Source organism: Ornithodoros turicata, unplaced genomic scaffold (genome assembly GCF_037126465.1).
Source record: "Ornithodoros turicata isolate Travis unplaced genomic scaffold, ASM3712646v1 ctg00001398.1, whole genome shotgun sequence".
Lineage (NCBI taxonomy): Eukaryota > Metazoa > Arthropoda > Arachnida > Ixodida > Argasidae > Ornithodoros > Ornithodoros turicata.
Genome location: NW_026999586.1, coordinates 29,152 through 48,907, shown reverse-complemented (window position 1 = coordinate 48,907; position 19,756 = coordinate 29,152). Strand labels below are relative to the sequence as shown.

The following is a 19,756-nucleotide window of genomic DNA, read 5'->3' as shown; positions in this document are numbered from 1 at the left end:
CAAATACTGAAAACTGTTTAGTTGTACTGTGGTACAAAGCTTTACTATTAATTATTGGCTCCACACTCTGGCGATACCTTCTTCTGAAGGTGATGAAGCGCTTTCACCTGTTTCATGTCATTCCAGAGCAGATGACTGCAATGTCCACAGCCTGTGAAATTAGGATTTAAAAAATTGTGAAAATGAGACAGCACAAGCAACAGATTTGAAAACACAGTATCTACATGCATATACGTGCGGTATAATTCCTTCAAGTGAATATGAATTGAGCAGAAGTCTGTTTTGGTTAATCACATTGTCATGAACAATGTAGCATAACTCTACCATAAAGTCCACTACATAGATCAAGAACATCTATTGGACCACTACAGCTCTGTGCCCGAACATGTCATCTCACTGGTGAAAGTGATCATGAAGCGGTTCCTGCTGTTGAGGCTGCACGAATTGTCCCGGAAGATAACAGAGAAATCCCAGAAGGCCTACATCATGAGCAAGCTGACAAAGCAAGTGCTCTTCATGAACCAGTGAGGCGGAAGTCACGACAAGACCAATAAACGAGTTCAACCAGTCATGTTCGTTACATGTGCAAATTCTCCTTAAATATTTAGCCGCCAAGCGTCCTACGTTTACTCAAAATTTATGCTATAACTTTGACAGCGCCTATCACCTTTAAGGCCTCCCATTTTCCTGTGTCTGTGTGTCTGCTTAGTGAAGAACGCCGAGCTCAATGGAGGTCACATATCAATCCAGATCACCGTTCATACATTTTTCAATATGACAGAGTAGCTTACAATATCTAAACTTCTTGCACAGACCAAGTTATATCGGTAACAGGCACTGAAAATTTGAGTATTGACGTTCCATCCCCGTAAGAAATTACGCTGTGTACACGTTTACAGACATTATTTGTCATGCTAACGCAACCTGCGGTTGAAACAGGTATACGAGACCTGACATCAAAGGCTAGCATGACATTGCAGCGTACAATATTTGGAGAGGCACATTCGGGAGGCGGAAAAACGAATACGTACCTGAACCAGCTGCCATTTTTGTTTTTGTTTTTTGTGGATTGGCTTGGTTATCTGGCGCTCATGCACTTCCGGTCGGCTACGGCTACTACAATATGGCGAAGCCCGCGCTTTGCCGTTGAGGAGGAAAGTCCCTCCGTTCAACTCCTTTGCTCTCGACCATTTTCCTCCTCAAGCCTTTGCTTCTAGTCTCTCCTTATGATTTCTATGGTTAGAACCGAACAGGCTATCAAACAGGACGTCCGCCTGGCAGCAAAAAACGTACCTGGTTAGTCCCCATAATAATTTTGTAAAAATGATGTACATTAAAAAAAAAGTCCTGTATGATGCGTCCTCATCGATAGAAATCGAGATGCAGTGAACTTCCTAGTTTTATGGAGTATTATTGAATTACCACTGGTAACTCTACACTATTACAATGAACTACACCACTCCCAGGCAGCACATAAGTCGAACCCATATTGGCTCTGCAATCTACAGAAAAACGTAAAAAAATGACATCAATATTACTACCGTTACCCGGGCCCATCGTTGACGTTATTACAGATGGCAATATGGAAAATAAGGGTTTGCCGATATAGGCAGCCAATATTGATTCAATAGGGAGCCTGGTTGCACTTTTCATGCCCACCTGGGACCAGTATTGGCAACCTGGCAGCCCACATTGATCCCTTATTCGGCCAATGTTGGTGTGTTGCCTGGGACAGCACCGTCCTAGCCAACCATCATCCCGGATGACAACGTTCTTAATCGTGATATGTTGAAAACGGGAGGCGGACCCTATTCTGAGCTTATAGTACGCATCAGTGGGATCAAAATACGCTCCGCCTCTTGTTTATAATCAGGGGCAAAAAGGCCGTCGTTCGGGATGATGGTTAGCTGGGAGCGTGCTATGTGGTGAAGCTCATATTTAAGAAGTGCATGCAGAATCCAAATAACGTGTGATTTGCATTACGTGTGTCCGCATATCATATCCTTCGTTTGCAGGCCCTTTTGCAGCAACGTGCGACTCCACAACAATATCCGAGGCCAACATTGACTGCTACAAAAGATTTGAAAAGGAACACGGTGGCCTTCCCCGAAAACCAAATGATCCAATTGAGCCAACTGGGAATATAAGATTACTCTGTTGGTGAGTGGTTTTTCGCGTGCACGAAGTGGTTGCACGTCGGTGTCATCAGAAAAAAAAGCACCTCTTCACACACCCACACCCCAATCCACATCTGTAGAAACGGCCTTAGTAATGGAAATCTGATATTTCTACGACCTTGCGTCACAAGTACTGAACTGCGTAACTGAAGAAGAGGCAACGCTAGTGCAGCGTCAGAATAAATTAATGAATGCCGTGCTAATGTTGCGTCACAATAAGGGAAACGTCGCGCTAATGCAAATGTAGCACCCCAAGACGGGAACAATATCCTGTTTCGTGCTTCATCTGTCCAGCGTTCATCAATTTAAGTACACCCGACTGAATGCCATGTCAGGCTGCAATTTCCATCAGTGCTCCCTGTCATTTAACAAGTTTTTCTATGCCATCTTTTCCAGTATGTTAAAATACAACAAGTATTGCGTTCCTAAACTCCTAGAAGACAAAGGATGCCACCCCGCTGCTGCTCTACAATCTGCGACGGAGATAGAGACAAGATTGGAAAGTTGTCCAACACCCAACCCGATATGTGAGTATAACAGCGGAAAGAGTTCTGACCGCATAATGCATCCCAATGGCGTCCTCTGACCGCAAAACGTTACCATTTTACCGCCCTCGCTGACTCAAGTGGTAGAGTGGTCCGTAGTTACCTCATACCAAGGTTTCGGCTACAAATCCGACACAGAACGCCGGCAGCAATTTCGTGACAGTTTAGAAGTTGTTCCGAGAGGCTGCATTAAGCGAAGCACGTTAAAGACGCTGCGTCGTGCGCTCATATCTTAAAGCGCGACGAACGCACGTTACAGAACCCTCAGGTGGGCAAACTTATTCCGCCCACCGACCACTGAGGCGTTCGCTCATGATCATAGTAGACTCGTGACGCAAAGACACTTGGACCAAAACCACGCAATTCTCCAATGTTTCGTGTCTGATATATATTTTATGTTTCGGCATATTTCACATTGATCGTTATACAGGTTGTTCAAAATTGAGCTTTCACTAGCACTTTATAAATAGGCGAACAAAAGAAAACTGGTGCTATTTTTTCTGTTCCTTGAGTAAGAAACAGGTGCTACATAATTAGCACCACCTGTTTCTTACAAAAGTAGCGTAAAGTTATCATCCGGTTTCCTGTCATCGCTGTGAACACTCTGTATAAAAGATTTTGCCATATATCGGCTATTTTTGGTCGTGTCTCATGTCATATTTCGGCACCACTTGAACCATTTTTAACATTTATCGATCCCAGTATCTTCGCCTCCGCTCGCGTAATTTCGAAACGGAGGTCATGGTGGTAAAACTTGCGGTCGAATTACATAAGCGGTGCTTCTGGCCTATTTCGAAGTACGCAATCAGTGAATTGGCAAAGCACCGCTAGCACCCAGCACAACTTCTGAAAGCGGAACGTGCGACAAAGACTCGGCGACTTGAAGAGCTGCTTTAGAAAAAAATAAAGGAAATCAAATTATTGAGGTATGTGGGCACCGCCCTCTGGAGGGCAACGATATCGCTTTGTAAACATTCTTGTAATGTGCACTTTGCATGAACTCCCGGGCCTCAATTTTCATTTTCAACATGTACTCACTACGGATTAAATTCGAAAAAATGTACCGTCAGAGCAGCCAAGTAGGCCCGTGACACGAAATATTTGAAACCTGCGATAGGGATCTACTGGACCCCTATACAGGGTGTTCAAAATTAAGCTTTCACGAGCGCTGCGCAAACACAGCGATGACGGGAAACTGGATGATAACTTTACGCTACTTGTGTAAGAAACAGGTGCTGCTGATTATGTAGCACCTGTTTCTTACTCAAGGAACAGAGAAAATAGCACCAGTTTTCCTTTGTTCGCCTATTTATAAAGTGCTAGTGAAAGCTTAATTTTGAACACCCTGTATATACTTTGTAGCCTCTTGCACCACATTGCTTTTGTTAAATAAACGTGAAATCTGATAAAGTTCCTTCTCCGGTATTCAGTCCTGGTGGCGCACATTCAGCGTAACGAGAGTGAAAGCTGGGGTCCGATCTTCAACTTGTCGTTCTCTCATAACGCGCGTTATATGCATCACTTCTGCCCGTGACTTGACACCAGCTCTTGCGCGAGGCTCGTGAACGAGTCGTTCAGGCTAACGAAACGAGCTTTATGCATGGTTTTCTGTGATCACAATCTGTACTCCTCGGGAAACTCATGTGTTGAGACGACATCGCCCTGAGCAGGCTGCCGACAAGGCCGCATTTTCTCCGACCGATAGGATTGTTCTATTTGTTTCGATAGCTCGCATTCCCGTACTCTCATATGTGCCCATTCCATTCCAATGCCCGTTCTCATGCTCGCTCATACCGCTGTATACCGCTGTATAGCTCGCTAGTCGTGTAAAAATAATGAACAAGAACGTATATCAGTGAAAGTACAAACGTCGACCAATAAGCAAATCTTTTAAATCATATTCATGCCCTGACGATTGTGTCGGGTGAGAATGGCCTTAAGTATGACACGAGAAGTAGTGTTTGCTCAGTTGTAGCGCATATGGGAGTCCGAGGCCAGACGGGGAAGATGTAGTGGCATCAGTAGTATTAGACGGAGGAGTAGGCTGCCCTTTCTCCTCAGCATTAACACTTATTTGATTACTTCTACGTACGTTTCTGTTTCAAGCATCGAAGTACAACACGCAGCCGTTACTCTCAGGCTTCACAAACTGCGCACTTAAAATAAATTTGCAGTATGGTAAAACGTTTTTGTAGTCAGCTTGAACAATATTGCAGGCGAATGTTAACAATTCAAGATAATCTACCTCAAGAAATGTGGCGAGTGCTTCGCTCTTCACATTCAAAACAACATCGACACTATGCAGCAACATACTCTAAGAAGAAAGAATTCAAAAACTGCTATAGGAATCTAATAATATAGGCATCGCCTTAGATGTTCATTAGAACGCCCGTAGCTACCAAGACGGTGCGAATTACTGTCATAAGACCTCACACACATTGTGAACAGCGCTTTTTGGCGGGCGAAACTACTAAAATCTGCCTCGTCCAGTTGAAAGGCGTCCTGAAGCCATCGAGTCCATTCCCGATCGAAAAATCCATCAGGGCCAGTCCTAACGGAACCATTAGACCAATAGGCCAGAAACAGAAACAGAAATCTAAAGAAAGAAAAGCGCTCTCCAGAACTGAAGGCGCAAAAGCTTACTTAGGGTGGCAGTGTCCACCTCCGTCGATGCATGGGCATCAAAGTGGAAGTGAATGCAGGTAGCACAAACACTATACGTATAACTTGTATTCCGTGATTTGGAGAATGCGAGTGTTGTTTGCTGTCGCGATTAAAAATAAGATGTGAGATGTCTAAATTTACTTTATTTTCTCACACAAGCAACATTGAAGTGAGGAATGGCTTGAGGTATTAACTCAAGACTAACACAACATATGTGTTTCTTACTGCTTTGGTTGAGACATCCTGTAGGTCCATCGAAAATCGAACTTCCGCAGTGCAATCCCGGGTTCTTTTCTCTATCGCAACACTCCATGCCATTAGAGAATTCCGTCAGGACTAGCAAAAATTTTGAAACTGCCGACACGCGATATCGGGCAGATATACAGAAAGGGGCGTCCACATGTGAAGCTCCCAGTCGTTTACGGATGCCTAGGTACTGGCGCATAGCACTTCACGCAATGCTGAATCGTCTTTACACGCTAGGGCGTTCACACCTTGAGCCTCTGGGCGCTGAGCAGTTTTAGGGAAGTTTTATGGGTTTGACGTATCGTCCCGAACCATATTTAAGTGAATCCTGAAGCAATATTACAATATTTCGAGTGCAGCGAATCAGATGGCATAAAACAATAGTAGCTTGACTGTCAGTGGTCTATCGGCCTGTCAGGATAATGGGAGCTGCCATATTGAATACTGTAAGAAAGTCGGCTACAGCGATGCTCATTTCTTACGACAGCTAGAACTTTCGATACAGGGGAACTTTTCAGCCTTATTTGTTGCAGTTATGTCCTTTACAGGGTTTTGCATGGAGTGTTTTAGCGATTATGCCCACGCACGACACAATATTGGACCCCCATGTTGGCTAGTCATTGGCAATGCAGGTACAATATGGGACCAGTTTCACCAGGATTTTCCTCATACTGCCTTAGCCCTGTCAATATGGGCCGATTTTGCAAAGTTTTGGGCCAATATAGGGAAAATCCTGACAATATGGACCCCGTATTGCCCATTGACTGAAAATGCAGAAAATGGTACGTACCTGTGTTGTCCCAAATGCCCAAGCAGCACGGCAAGATTGGACGTTGAAGCACGTGAAATGCCCAATTCAGTACGTCCTTACATCCAACAACTTCCCGCAGAGCATACACATCTTTCGAGAGAGTCCATATATGTGGCAATGCCACTGTAAGATGCACTGAAACTCAACAACTAAACTTTCCACTTGCTGCAAACAGCCACCATTTTTCTTCGTGATACCAATGCCAATCCGTCGAACCGACTGACAGCGTGGGCGTTTGAGCGAAATCACGCGTCCTACAACTAATGCGCATGCGCAACACAGACTCGGTTCCGACTTTTGATTAGGGCTAAAATGTCGCTGTCGCTCTAATGTTAACGGAATTGCGGCAGGTAAGTAGAAAACACAATGTTTGATAGGAAGGGATGTCTCTTCAATAACGCTAGGTGCTTTCAAGTTACTGCAGGCAGTGTGAGTCTCTGATGTGTATGCCTGTCACCATCACGAAAGTGTTCCGCTCCTTTGTACTCTAGGAGGGAGTTAGAAATTTTTGGTCCATACACTGTTGGGATTCCAAAGGAGACTGCTGAGGGATGTTTGGCAATGGCAGTTCCGTGGGACTGCCTGGGTCCTTCAGCAAGTTGGGCATAGCACCTGTTCTTCGTTTTTATGGCGATGCAGTGTTGTTTTTGTAATGCTATACAACGTGGATCAATAAGATCCGAAGAAATGAAAAAAAAAAACATAAACAAGAGAGAAGTAATAGCAGTGGTGGGCATTGTACCGGAGAATGTTTTCTTATTACACGGGCTCCCCTTTGACATTATTGGAAATATTGGGGCAAAATGGGCTTGCCAATATAGGGAGACCATATTGGTCCAACATCAAGCCTGGTTGCACTCCCATACTGGACATGTATTGGTAATCCTGGTTTTCCATACGGGTCCAATAATGGACTGAAGAGGGAACCTAGTGCAGGGATCACAGGAAGTGTTCTCTGAATAATGTAAAAAATAAAGAAAATAAACCCTGGCCTAGGCATAACTAGAGAGACGACCACGTGACTCAAAGTTGCACATACAATTAAACATGACTGGCAAGAAAAATTGGACTAAGGTAGTGCTGCAAGATGAGTCAGAAATTAGGAACTGAATATAGATTTTTTTGTTTCGCGTATTTTCTTTAAAAACACTCATAGGCACATTCTGACATGTACTGAGCTTGTGATCTAGAAATCAGAACGGACGTAATAGGTTCTAAAATAAACACAGAATAAGAAATTTAAAAACACAAAGCGTGGGGCAAGATAAGACACGCCGTTGTAATGAACTATACAAATTAGATCTAATTCAAGCATAGTCAAGCAAAATTATAGTCAGTATGCAAAAGAGGAATGTCTGAGTAACCAGCATAAGGCCACCTAACAGTAAATTAAAATTGCGTTACGTCTAAATTACGTTGAGTCGTCATGTCTTACCCCGTGGACACCACCGGATGCTTTAATATTTCAGTTAAACACCGGATAACCGAGAGTACCCATATTTTGCATATATCTAGTTGAATGAATAAAGTAATAGGATTTGGACTTACATTGACAGAATAAACTTGCGATACGCTGATGCGCAGACGACAAGCAAAGGGACTACAGAAAATCGCACCTTTTTTCTCGGCCTTTACATTCCAGGCAAAAGTAAACGATTTTGTTTTCTCTTCAACGCAAATACCAATCCAGACAATTCTCGCGTGCGATAAAGCGGACATGCAGAGGCACCTATGAGGAAAGTTTGAAGCGCATGTGGCAACGCGTCTCTGAGAGAGGCGGCGTCGAGCAAAAAATGTTGCACATTGCCCGGTGTATTATCTTGCCTCACATTACCTTAACTGGGAAGAAAAACACCGGCCAACCTGAGATGAAGGCAACCAGGTCAAGCGAAAGTAATGCAGTTAGATCTCAAAATGTATCTTAGGCTGGGAGAATAGGGGCACCGAAACGAGAGTGTTGTTTCCCCATTCCGATCATTGATTTCTGTTATGATTGCATCAGTCACACAAGGCAAGGAGGAAATACTAATTCTTGACGTGCCCGTGAGCCATCCGTGATGAGTGGGACATGCGTTGTAAATAATATAAGAACCAGCTGCGCATCCCACTCCAGATCGCTCGTCCTAGAGATGTCCAATGCGTTTTGTGCGCGCTATGGGGTTGACTTGGACGCAATGTGCACGTAGCGTTTTCATGCGGGAAGAAAAGTTCTCACGAGTTTCGCCCTTTGGACCTTTGAGCAGAGAGATGTAATTTTTCAGGTATTCTAAGCGTGTCATTCGTGTGTAGCACTCGCTTCTTGTCTATGCTGTTTGTATTGTCTTCGGTTTTAGCACTTTTAGTTTGCGATGTACCAGCAAGAGATGATATATATACTCCTCGCCTACCAATATACTTGACGTCTGACGTACCAAGACTGAGAAGGAATGTGCATGTGCTTGAGAGAACAGGGACCAGAAAGGGACTATATGGGCGGGGAGGTACTGGACGAGCGACCCCACGCAGTGTTATTTTCAGACACGAAATATCCTCGCGTTGGCCCCTGATTCACGGAAGTTTCTTTTTGACCAGCTCCCACCTGACGCAGAGTACTTCGTTCTATACACTACTAAGTAAATTTTGTAGAATCCTCAAAGAAATTTAGATACCGAAGCAGTTGGAAGACTAAGAGGGCCACTGGTATTTGGGGCAGAGAACAGTCCAGGAAGAACAGTCTCTTCTTAAATTCCTGACGAATGTTTGTTGGGGCACTCTGCTTATACCATGTACTTCGTTTTCAGGCGTCCCTCCACCACAGTGCAAGCGAAGCTTACCCGACGCCAAATTAATTTGCGAGTACAGATATAAAAAGGAACATGGAACCATAGCTCCAAAGCGTCGTGCAGACCTGCAACCGAGAGATCAGGGCCGAGACAAGGTGTACAAAAAACGTTGCTGGTAAGCTCTTTCCCGTTCAAGTTGCGCAGCCGCATTATGACATTGAATATGTGGATGAAAGCTGCTCTCATCCCGTTCCACTCACTGCTAGAGTAAGTCTTCCTAGAGTACTTCCTGTGCGTTGCGCTATAGCTGATGTTTGAATGGACGAGTAACAAAGAAGCACGAGCGACAATGAGGGGGCTTGTCTGTGACTGAGTTTCCGGCCTCAGCGTTTCCGGAGGCACTGTAACAAGACGTACGACACCGGAGAAACGGAGAACACATAAACACGCAGCAATAAAAGTTTTCTCAAACAGAGCGAAGCCCTTCTCAGCAGACGGCAGAGCTGAAATAGTTAGGTCTGTGGCACACGCTGAGATTACTTTTGTGCTTCATCAGCGGTTTGAGCGGATCACGAGGAGATCAGGCTTTAATATAGCAATTGCAATGTGCTCCTTCAAGTTACTGTCAATGTTCGAGTCATTGTTAATTAGTCCCCTAATTTGGGAAAAAATACGGTTTCCTAGTAGCACCCCTGCCGAGTAATCCAATGAAAAAACTAAATGATTCCTAAGCTAGCTTCCCCTGTTAAGAAAATGCATTGGAGCTAAAAAGAAACACCCTGTATATTCATAAACTTCAAAAGCGGGGGAATAATCGAGGAATTTCTGCGCGTTTACCACGTATGGTTGTTTCAATAGTCTTCTTGAAGGTTGTTCGACAAGCGCCCTTTGTTTGCACAAAATACGGGTTTCTCAGAAAAGGGATTTACGGTTGTTTCAGTCACAGAGATGCAGAAGGTGTGGGTTCGAGTCCTACAGCTGGCTAAGCTTTTCAGTGACTTTCATCCTTCACGTTTCATGCCGGACAAGCTCGCTGAGAACATGGCTTCTTTCAGTGTTAAGCTGGTGTTTACGGAGATGGTCATTCGGACACCGTCCCTTCTAGCCTAAATAACACAAACCACGCACAAACGGGATACCATAATCAACGAAAATGGTTACATAAGACAAGCGGTTTGCGCTAATTTACAGTAGAGACATGTAAAACTGAAGAAAACAGTTTGCTCAACTTTAAAACACTCGAGAACACAATCTTGAAGTCCAAATATAGAATGACTGAAAATTCAATCTACCGGCAAGGAAGTAAAGAAAGTTCCTCAGGAAGAGTTCAGAGACTGTTTTTCTGGGAATCGTACATTGGCATGATATTCAAAGGGTTATGGTTGACGTGTTAAAGGTTCATCCGGATTGAGGGCACGGGGGAAGAAAATGTCCATTCAGTCTTTTACGAGCGAGGTCAATGGGCCAGCGTGGGGCGAGGGGGGATTACCTCCACTGTGATGTCCACATACTTAGATCGTAAGATCCTCGCTAGAGCCTACTGAAACAAAAACTCATACACTGGTTTGACAGACTACATGACATGACAGACTACAACCAACGTAATTAATACAACACGTGGATATTCATGCGTTATAGACAGATATTCATGAACATCTCTTTTGTGCAAACACAGGGCCGCTCGAGGGTGACCCCTCAAAAGAAAAAAGAAAAACACGTGACAACTCCGTAAGCAGTCCCCCTCTTATTCGTGTTCCCCCGCTTCGGAGGTTTTTCAATGTGTACGAGTTCGTCGTCAATTTACCTTTTTGCTGTGTAAGAGAGAACTTTTCTGTGTGTCTATGTCTACTCCATATCTCAGAGAGTCCTGTCGCTGTCGTGCACCAGATAGTCACCGCCCTGCTACTTCTTTCAGGCACAATAATTTATGAGAAAGCCACTCTTATGTGGTACTAACGTAATATCGCTAACCGGAAATCCCATGAGTAGGGGGTGGAAACCTGGCGCCACACACACTGACATTACCGTGAATTATCAGGTTTTACGTTTAACGTAGTCAATGCGGAGAGAGACGATTTTTTTCACCTCTCCCGCGCAGCGCGCCTTCTTGCTTATTCTAAGAGGCCCAATCAATGGCCATGTGACAATTTCTTAGCCCTCAGTACGTTACGAATATCTGCAATTTACCACGTCTTTGCATGTAACTCTTTCCAGTCTAATGCAATACAACAAGGATTGTGTTCCGAAAATACTCCAAGAAGAGTTCGTATGTAGTGATCCAGATTTTCTTGAGATGTTCTTCGAGCAAATACGAACTGAGTGTGGAACATCCAAGTTGGACTGTACAGGTGGGTGTTATTGAAAGTGACGTTCTGCATAGAGATGCGAAGCCCCGGGAAAAACGGAAATTTTGAGGAATAAACCGTTTTTTTTATTTTCCTCGTCTCCGGAAAAATAGCCCAGAATTTCCCGGCGACAAAATTGAAAAACGTGAATGTTCGTCCCTCTGATGGGTTCCTAGCCGCCAACAATGCCTTAGGCACCTCTACTCCGCCAACAACCACCAACTTAGTGCTCCGTCTGGCCGCTTCGAGCGATCGCCATCGCGATCGCATAATGTCGGAATTCTAGTCGGAGTCGACACGATGTTCTAATTACCTATCGCTGTCCCATGGGATGATCTGCTCAGCATTTATGCCTGGAGGATGAGCAGTAGCTCATTGTATGCTGTGCTTTGGACGGCAATGCTTCGACTCAGCAGTAACCGCGTTTGTTTCCATATTCTCAAATTTTTCTGAAAAAAAAACAGAAAAATGCTTTCTTTTTTCCTTGAGCGCTTCAAAATGTCCGAAAATTTTGCATCTCTTGTTCTGCAGCAAGCAGTCAGGAGTCAGCGAAGATTTCACAGAAAATTTTCTGTGCGTAATATCAAAAAAGTGCGAGACTGAACACAACTAGAGGGACTCAAACCAGCAGAAGTTTAATTTTCACGAGACAACTCACGTGCCTATCAGGGTGACTGGTAAGAAAAAGAGGAGGAAAAGGAATTAAAAGGACCAACCTAAGACAGGAAGGAACCAGGACAAGCGAATGTAGGACAGTTAGGTCACAGAAGGCATCTTAGGCTGCTGGACCAGGCACACCCAGGCGAGACTTCTCTCTGCACACTTTTGCCCCATTCCGACCAGTGATTGCTCATGACGAAGTCGGCCGCTGGAGGCAAAGAAATATTAATTCTCGAGTTGTCTAGGCGACATCCGTTCTTGCTGGGGCACGTAATATAAAATTATAAACGTAGACAGTATTAAAAAAAGAACTGGTACCCGTTGCACGCCGGATCTCTTGCTCTATAGACATCCCATGCGTTTCGGGCAGTCGCAAACGCCACGGTCATGACCATGACGTCGTCAAGGGCCCACGACTGTGCGGCGTTTTGGTGCGGGAAGAAAAGGCCCACGCGCTTCGGCCTTTGGAGTTTGGAGCAGGGGGATGTACAGGGTGTTACCCTATAAAAGTCTACCCGCGCCGGCACTCCATGCTTTGCAAATACACAATGCAGACGCAACATTGTACGGCCTGCATGTAAAGCTCTTAGGGACAATCAACCATGCTAAATTTCCACGTGATTGAGCCCCGCTATGAGAAGTTATTACGCGAAACGTGTGATTCCCGTAGTCAAAACAACCAAGATGACGGTTTGTCATAGGGCAGTTAAGATGCTGCTCCCCAGACGGCGACGAGTCGCTTTGGCAGAGGCGTGTCCTCCGTACTGCAAGCCAAGCAAACTTTACCGCGGAATTCATTACAAATATTTGATCTGGAAGGATTAACTAACAGGTAGAAAATTACGCTATGTTCGCGGCACGTTAGTTTTTAAAACTTTCTGTAAATCTGTATTGTTGGCGAGGGCAGCTTTTACGTTATTTCGCTGTCTTTCAGTAAGCAGACAACTGTTTTGGTTGTCGTCTGCTAATTACGCCGGCCATTTGTTCAAGGCAAAGTTGAAGGCAAAAAGGTTAACTTGCACATAATGCTTTCCAAACACGGAAGCGAAATCGAAACACGCAGGTTATGGGGAACCGCAGTTCCAAATGGCTCGCTGCGTGATGTTGTGCGACTCGTCGCCGTCTGGGGAGCAGCGTTAGCAACATCCGAAGTGCTCTTCACAACACCGCCATCTTGGTTGTTTTGACTACGGGAATCGCACATTTCGCGTAATAACTTCTCATAGCGGGGCTCAATCGCGAGGAAATTTAGCATGGTTGATTGTCCCTAAGAGCTTTACATGCAGGCAGTACAATGTTGAGTCTGCATTGTGTATTTGCCAAGCGTCAAGTGCCGGCGCGGGTAGACTTTTATAGGGTAACACCCTGTAGTTTCCGAGGTCTTGTTAGCGTGTCGCTCCCGTGTAAAAAAAAAGTTGTTAGGTTCGCTAGCTGTCTCTGCTGCTTGTATTGTTGTCCTCGGTGTTAGCACTTTTACATGGCGATGCCCCACTGGCATAAGATACACGCTCTTCGCCAATTCCAATCGACGCCTGACGTTCCAAGATTGAGAACGAATGCCAATATACTTGAGAGAACAGGGAAGTGAATGGGGGGACGATGTCTCCTCCTATTGGTCCCAGATCTACGGAAGCTTCCCTTTCACCAGCCCCCAGTTGACGTAAGGTTGACTAAAAGGTTTTTGAGGGATCCACAAAGAATTTTAGAAAATCCTGCGAGGAAGAGGGCCACTGATGTTTGGGACAGAGAACGGTCTAGGAAGAACAGACTCTTTTTACATTCCTGACGCGTGTTTGTTGGGACACTCTGCTTATACCACATATTTCGTTTTCAGGCGTCCCTGCACCACAGTGCGATGACGAACAACTATCCAACGCGAGGAAAATTTGCGATTACAAATATGCGGATGAGCACGGAACCATAGCTCCAAAACGTCGTGCAGCCCTAAAACCTAGGGATCTGAGCCCTGCTGAGGTGCACAGACTACAATGCTGGTAAGCGCTGTTCCACGTGCAAGCGGACGTTAAGGTTGCGCAGCCGCGTTGTGATAATGAATATGGGGATCAAAGCTGTTCTCACCCCGTTCCACTCACTGCGAGAGCGCGTTGCACTACACCTCGTATTTGAATGAACGACTGGTAACCGAGAAACTTGAGAAGACCATGGGAGGCATGAATGGGACTGAGCTTTTCCCAATTGTGCATGAGAGACGCAGGCGACACACAAACACGCAGGCACTTTTCTCAAACATGTCAAGGTTTAATACGTGACAAACAAGTAGAAGGACTGCTTACGCAATTACTACGTATGGTTATCGCCATAGTATCCCTGAGGATTGTCCGCCAAGAGGCCCTCTCTTTGTAGAAAATACGGGTTTCACAGAAAAGAGGTTTAGAATTGTTGCATTCACTGAGATGCAGGACAAGTTCACTAGGCTTCTGTCGGTGTTAAGCTGCTGATTACGAATACGGTCATTAAGATACCGTCCCTTCTAGCCCATATAACACAAGCCACGCTCAAACGGATTACAATAGACAACGCCTTGGTTACAGGAGACAAGCGTGTCGCGCTGATTTGCAGTTTGAAAAAGTGAAGAAAACCTATGGAGTTTGCTCATTGGAGAACACATTGGAGATTGGAGAACATTGGAGAACATTGGAGAACACAATATTCATGTCCAAATGTAGAAGGATAGAAACTGAAGCGAACCGGAATGGAAGCATGAAGGATGATGCCTCACATAGTCATGTGCTGATATGTCGAAGAGGGACTGTCCTACTTGTCAGCGTCCTCATAATTGACACGATATTTAAGGGACTACGGACGACGCGAAAGGTTCATGCGTGTTGTAGGTCCATAGCCATGGGGGAATAAAAACGACCATTCAATCATTTCCCCACAAACGCACAGGGTCAATCGATCCCTCACAGTATCATCGTGTTCTTGTCCTTCGATATGCATCCCAGAACATCCTGAGGATGACACTCGCGGATTGTTCGTGAAGAGTCATCAGGTACGTCCTGCGGCTGTTCCCCGGGGAGCTAGCAGGATGAGAAATATTGTTGTTTCAGTTTACCTGCTAAAACACCCGAAACATTGAGTAACACATTTATTTCGTTTTCTAGGGCAATCCTAGGGGCGAGTGCCCTGGGTAGAATTTATCTGCCTAAAAACGTTCTATGATACATTGAGAATTTATCACGGAAAAAGTTAGAAACGTGAGAGAAACGATCCTGTCACACTGCTGACTGTTCTGCTGACTTTCAAATGTCTTACCCGACTGTATCGAGCCAGTGTCACTAAGAAACAGACTTTGCATCGAAGGGTAGTTAATGCTTCAAGCAATTCCTCGCTTGTGTATTGTTCGATCGTTTGCGTAATTGAAATAAACTTCGACAGCGCACACTTCGCTTTGTGTCGGAGGCGAGCAGGACTCTCGAATTTACGAAAGGCTGCGTAACAAGCAAAAAAAAATTTAGTAACAGTACCTGTAGTATATATGTGTTTTATCTTCAGAACGGAATTCTAATATACCTTTGGAAGTGGGGTTCTCGAACTTAGTGCTCCTCATAAGATTTTTCTCCGTATTTGACAATTTATATTTCTCTATGCTTTCTTTCGAAACCGCCGGGCTCGTTGCCCGTCATAGGATGTACAGGAAATGGACAGGTAAATTGCGCCTGTTTACCAAAATGAGTGGAATCAGTAAAACAGAACACATCGGGACAGCTCGTGTAGTTTCGTATCAGTTACCATTTTTCGTAAAGGAAAGGAAGAAGCAAATAACGTGCAATTAAACGAAACTAGATTACGTCTCTAATGTATCATCACACTGTCCTAAAGTTGTCCTTAATCGAGTTCTGAGGACATCCTGAGTGCACCATATAGTGCCCCACAGTGACGATGAGGACGCATGAATTGAGGATCAGATTTGACTTTCTTGCGTGTGCCACACCTGTTCATACATGGTTCTCTTAGAACATCATTGGGATGACAGTGTGTTCTTGGGTTTAGACCGAGATTAACGGGCAGCTTTGCTACGGTGTTTACGACATCGCATCCATTATTATATGCAAATGTTTTGACCACAGAGTGCTTGCTATAACCTCCTGAAAGCTTTCTCATACGCCGGTTTGACTGACGTGAACCAAAGTAATGAACACAGCTGTAAGATAGTGAGGCATTATACACACATATTCGTGAACTCGTATTTCGTGCAAAGAAAGGGCCACTTGCGGGGACCCCTCAAGTAAACTGTTCACGCGGTAATGCAATCCTTCTCTTATTCATCTTCAGCCGCTTCGGAGGTATTTGAATAGATATGAGTTGGCCGTCTATTCAACTTTGCTGCGTTTCAGAAAAGATTATGTCCACTACCTGTCTGCGGTATTGCCCTCTCGCAATCAATGCAGCAGCTAGACACCGCCCTTCGACTCCTTTCTGGCACGATAATCTTTGAGAGATGCCTACTCCAGTGTCATACACACAGAACATTGTTCCACTGAAATCACACGAGTCGAATACTGCCACGGTACGCGCACTCTCCCTGAATTGCCACGGGCTCTATTCTAAGAACGACCACGTGACAATTTATTAAACCTCAGTATGTCAAGCGTTTCTAATTTACCTCCTATTTGCCAGTCTATTTACGTTGTCTACCTCATTTTCAACCTTTTTTTCAGTCAAATGGAATACAACAAGGTTTGTGTTCCACGAATTCTCAAACTTGACGGATGCAGCGATCCAGATTTTATTGAGATCTTCCTCGAGCAAGTACGCGATGAATGTGGAACTTCCAAGTGGAACTGTAAGTACAACAGTGAGAAGAATATCGTGGCATAATGCGCACTTCATTGCTTCATTGGCCACAGCCCGGTTGGTAACACCAGTGTTAAAGGAGCATGGAAAAGAAATTTCACTATATGAAAAAGTTGGTTTTAATTTGTCAAGCACATATGTAAAAATCATTCTCGAAAAATATTCTTACCGAACAATATATTGTTACAGCACAATTCAATTGATAGAATCGCTCCCGTGGCGGAGGCTTAGCGCGCTCGTCTCACGAGGCACACCTCATTGACTGTGACGTCGAACGTTAAAAGTGCTCTCATTCGTTACGAAAAATTCGAGGGATGCTCCTCTTTGACAGCTATTCATTGTGTTCTGTTGGCTTGAGGCATGAAACAAAGGTGCAAACAAAGGATATAAAGCAAGACGCTCATAATCATCATAACGAGAATGCGATCGTGTCTCATAGCCCTTGCTTATCTTATCGTATGTACGTATCGGTGTCACAAAGAGTGCCGCTGGCTCACGTGAGGCGATAAACAGGTTTCGCGCTGCTCACAATGTAGTGCAACATGACGCGGCTCTTCTCGTATTCGTCGCTGGAAAACAAGACAAACAAAGTGCGCCCTTTGTGTCTGCAAGTTTTTTAAGATCGTTCAACGATCGCAGCTTTGACTGGTACTGTAGCTGGACACACTTCCTTCCCCACATTCCCACCATATATTCACAAAAACGCGATTTAAGGAATGGGCGCCGCGATTAGTGCTGCCACCCCGATCAGAATTTAACACGAAAAGCACAACATCGTATGAGACACTTAGCAGACATGTCGTTAATGCCCCACAGCATATTGTCATGCTAAATTCTCCTCTAAACTATATACATACATACATACATACTATACATACATACATACTATACATACTATACATATATTCGTATGTTCTGTTTCAGGTGGGACTGCACCGAAGTGCAACGAGAAAACAGTGACCGACGCCGACACTGAGTGCGGCACAAAATACACGCAGGAGCACGACGCTAGTACTCTAAAACCCAATGAAGACAAGAGCAACGAGATGCGCAAGCAACAGTGCTGGTATGTGGTTTTCTACTTGTGCAGTCCGGCAGTCATGATAAAGGAAGTGGACCAATTACTCTCAGAGTTCCAGGTAACGAGTTACAAGTAACTCCTTTGATTTGAGGAATGGAATGCATCTAATGGCATCTTGGCATACATTTACTGTAACTAAGTTCCTTTTTTTTTGGTAACTTGTAATTGAACTCGGTACTTTTGCGCAGTGGTAACTTTCAGAGGAACTCGTTGCTTTTTCAGGTAACCTTGCCACAGTAGGCTAAGTTAAGTTCCAAGTTACTTTTAACTCGCTTTTCACTCACGTCCAGATACTTTGTTTGCTTCCTCTCCGGTTCCTTCATGGCATTGTTTGCCATGAAACGTGACATTCAATCAATGGGAGTATTCTGTTCAGGAAGTAATAACCGCTGCCATTGAAATGAAGCTGAACCATTCTGCGGTTACAGGGAGTAAGATGCAAAACGTCCTGAGAAACGTCATCATGACATTGGTGGACAAACTAGAACCGAAACAAATCGGAAGGAGAGGGTTGGGTTCCACGGGTTGCACTCCTCCGCAAGCAACTCGAGGTTTAACTCAGCTGCTCGTGCGCGCTGCACGTGCGTAATGCGAAGTAACTCGTTATTTTTTTACGTAGCTCAGTAGCTTACGGTTACGCTAGTTACGCTTCCGGCTGAAGAACTTCGTTATTGACTTAACTTGCAACGAGCCTTCTTCTTTTTTTTGACGGGTAACTTCTCAATCTATGCTCTCAAACATCACACCAGTAGTGGAAACCAATCTTGCAAATATTGGGCCAATGATGTAACTGCAAACTGGTCCCACATTTTTCTACACACCTTAATCCGGCCTCATTTCGCCACACGCACAACTGACGCTGATTTTCCCGTTACATCGGATCAAAGGCTATGTCAGAGTCTGCATGCATTTGAATGTCATCTTTTCCAGTTCCATGGAATACAGCAAGCACTGTGTTCCCGAAGTGCTAAAAAGGAAAGGATGCAGTGATGAGATTGCTGCGTCTTTCATTGCACAGAGGAAGAAGCTGATGGTGGTAATGTGTGGAACGTCGATGGGGCACTGTGATTTCTACAAGAGCAAGAGCACTGGCCATATAATACATCCCATATGGACTTCGTCAACATTAATCTTTGTGATGTCGGTGGGAACAAGCGGCTTTTACGGCCGGTTATGATATCTGCAGGGTTAACTTACCATTATAAATGATCATTATCAGTTTTATTTTCTTGATATTTTCAATAGTTAAGCATCGAGGCACAACGACAGGCAATAAATAGGTGCTATGCGGCAATGCCTTCCTTCTCACTCATGGGGTGTTGGGAACTTCTTCCCATTATTTATCTTCTTTTTTTTTTTAGGGGAGGGGGATGTGCAATGTCTAACGATCATTGTTATCGAAAATATACATGACTGACGTTCGGGAAACGCACGTGGTCTAACGACGTGGCTCCAAGATCTGGGAAACACATCGCTGCGGCAAAGGCAGGGCGGGAAAGGTAATAGATTAAAGGATTCTTTGCATACAGTGATATACTCATGACTATACACCCTGTGAGCACCCTGTAAGTGTGAACAATGAACAACCCTGCGAACAACGAGATACAAGCATCGCGGCTTATCTCTTTGTAGACAAGCCGCGATGCT

At 44.6% G+C, this 19,756-nt stretch overlaps 1 protein-coding gene across 1 annotated transcript; it reads left to right on the top strand.

The window, feature by feature from the left end:
- Nucleotides 1–343: 343 nt before the first annotated feature.
- On the top strand, nucleotides 344–19,674 carry LOC135376938 (uncharacterized; the record flags this gene model as incomplete). Its single annotated transcript, XM_064609362.1, has 10 exons — nucleotides 344–524; nucleotides 1,244–1,296; nucleotides 2,016–2,160; nucleotides 2,574–2,704; nucleotides 9,224–9,380; nucleotides 11,420–11,553; nucleotides 14,045–14,204; nucleotides 16,893–17,017; nucleotides 17,953–18,094; nucleotides 19,040–19,674. Coding segments are annotated over 10 exons (1,475 nt in total), but the record flags the coding sequence as incomplete, so codon positions are not given.
- Between the last annotated feature and the right edge of the window lie 82 nt (nucleotides 19,675–19,756).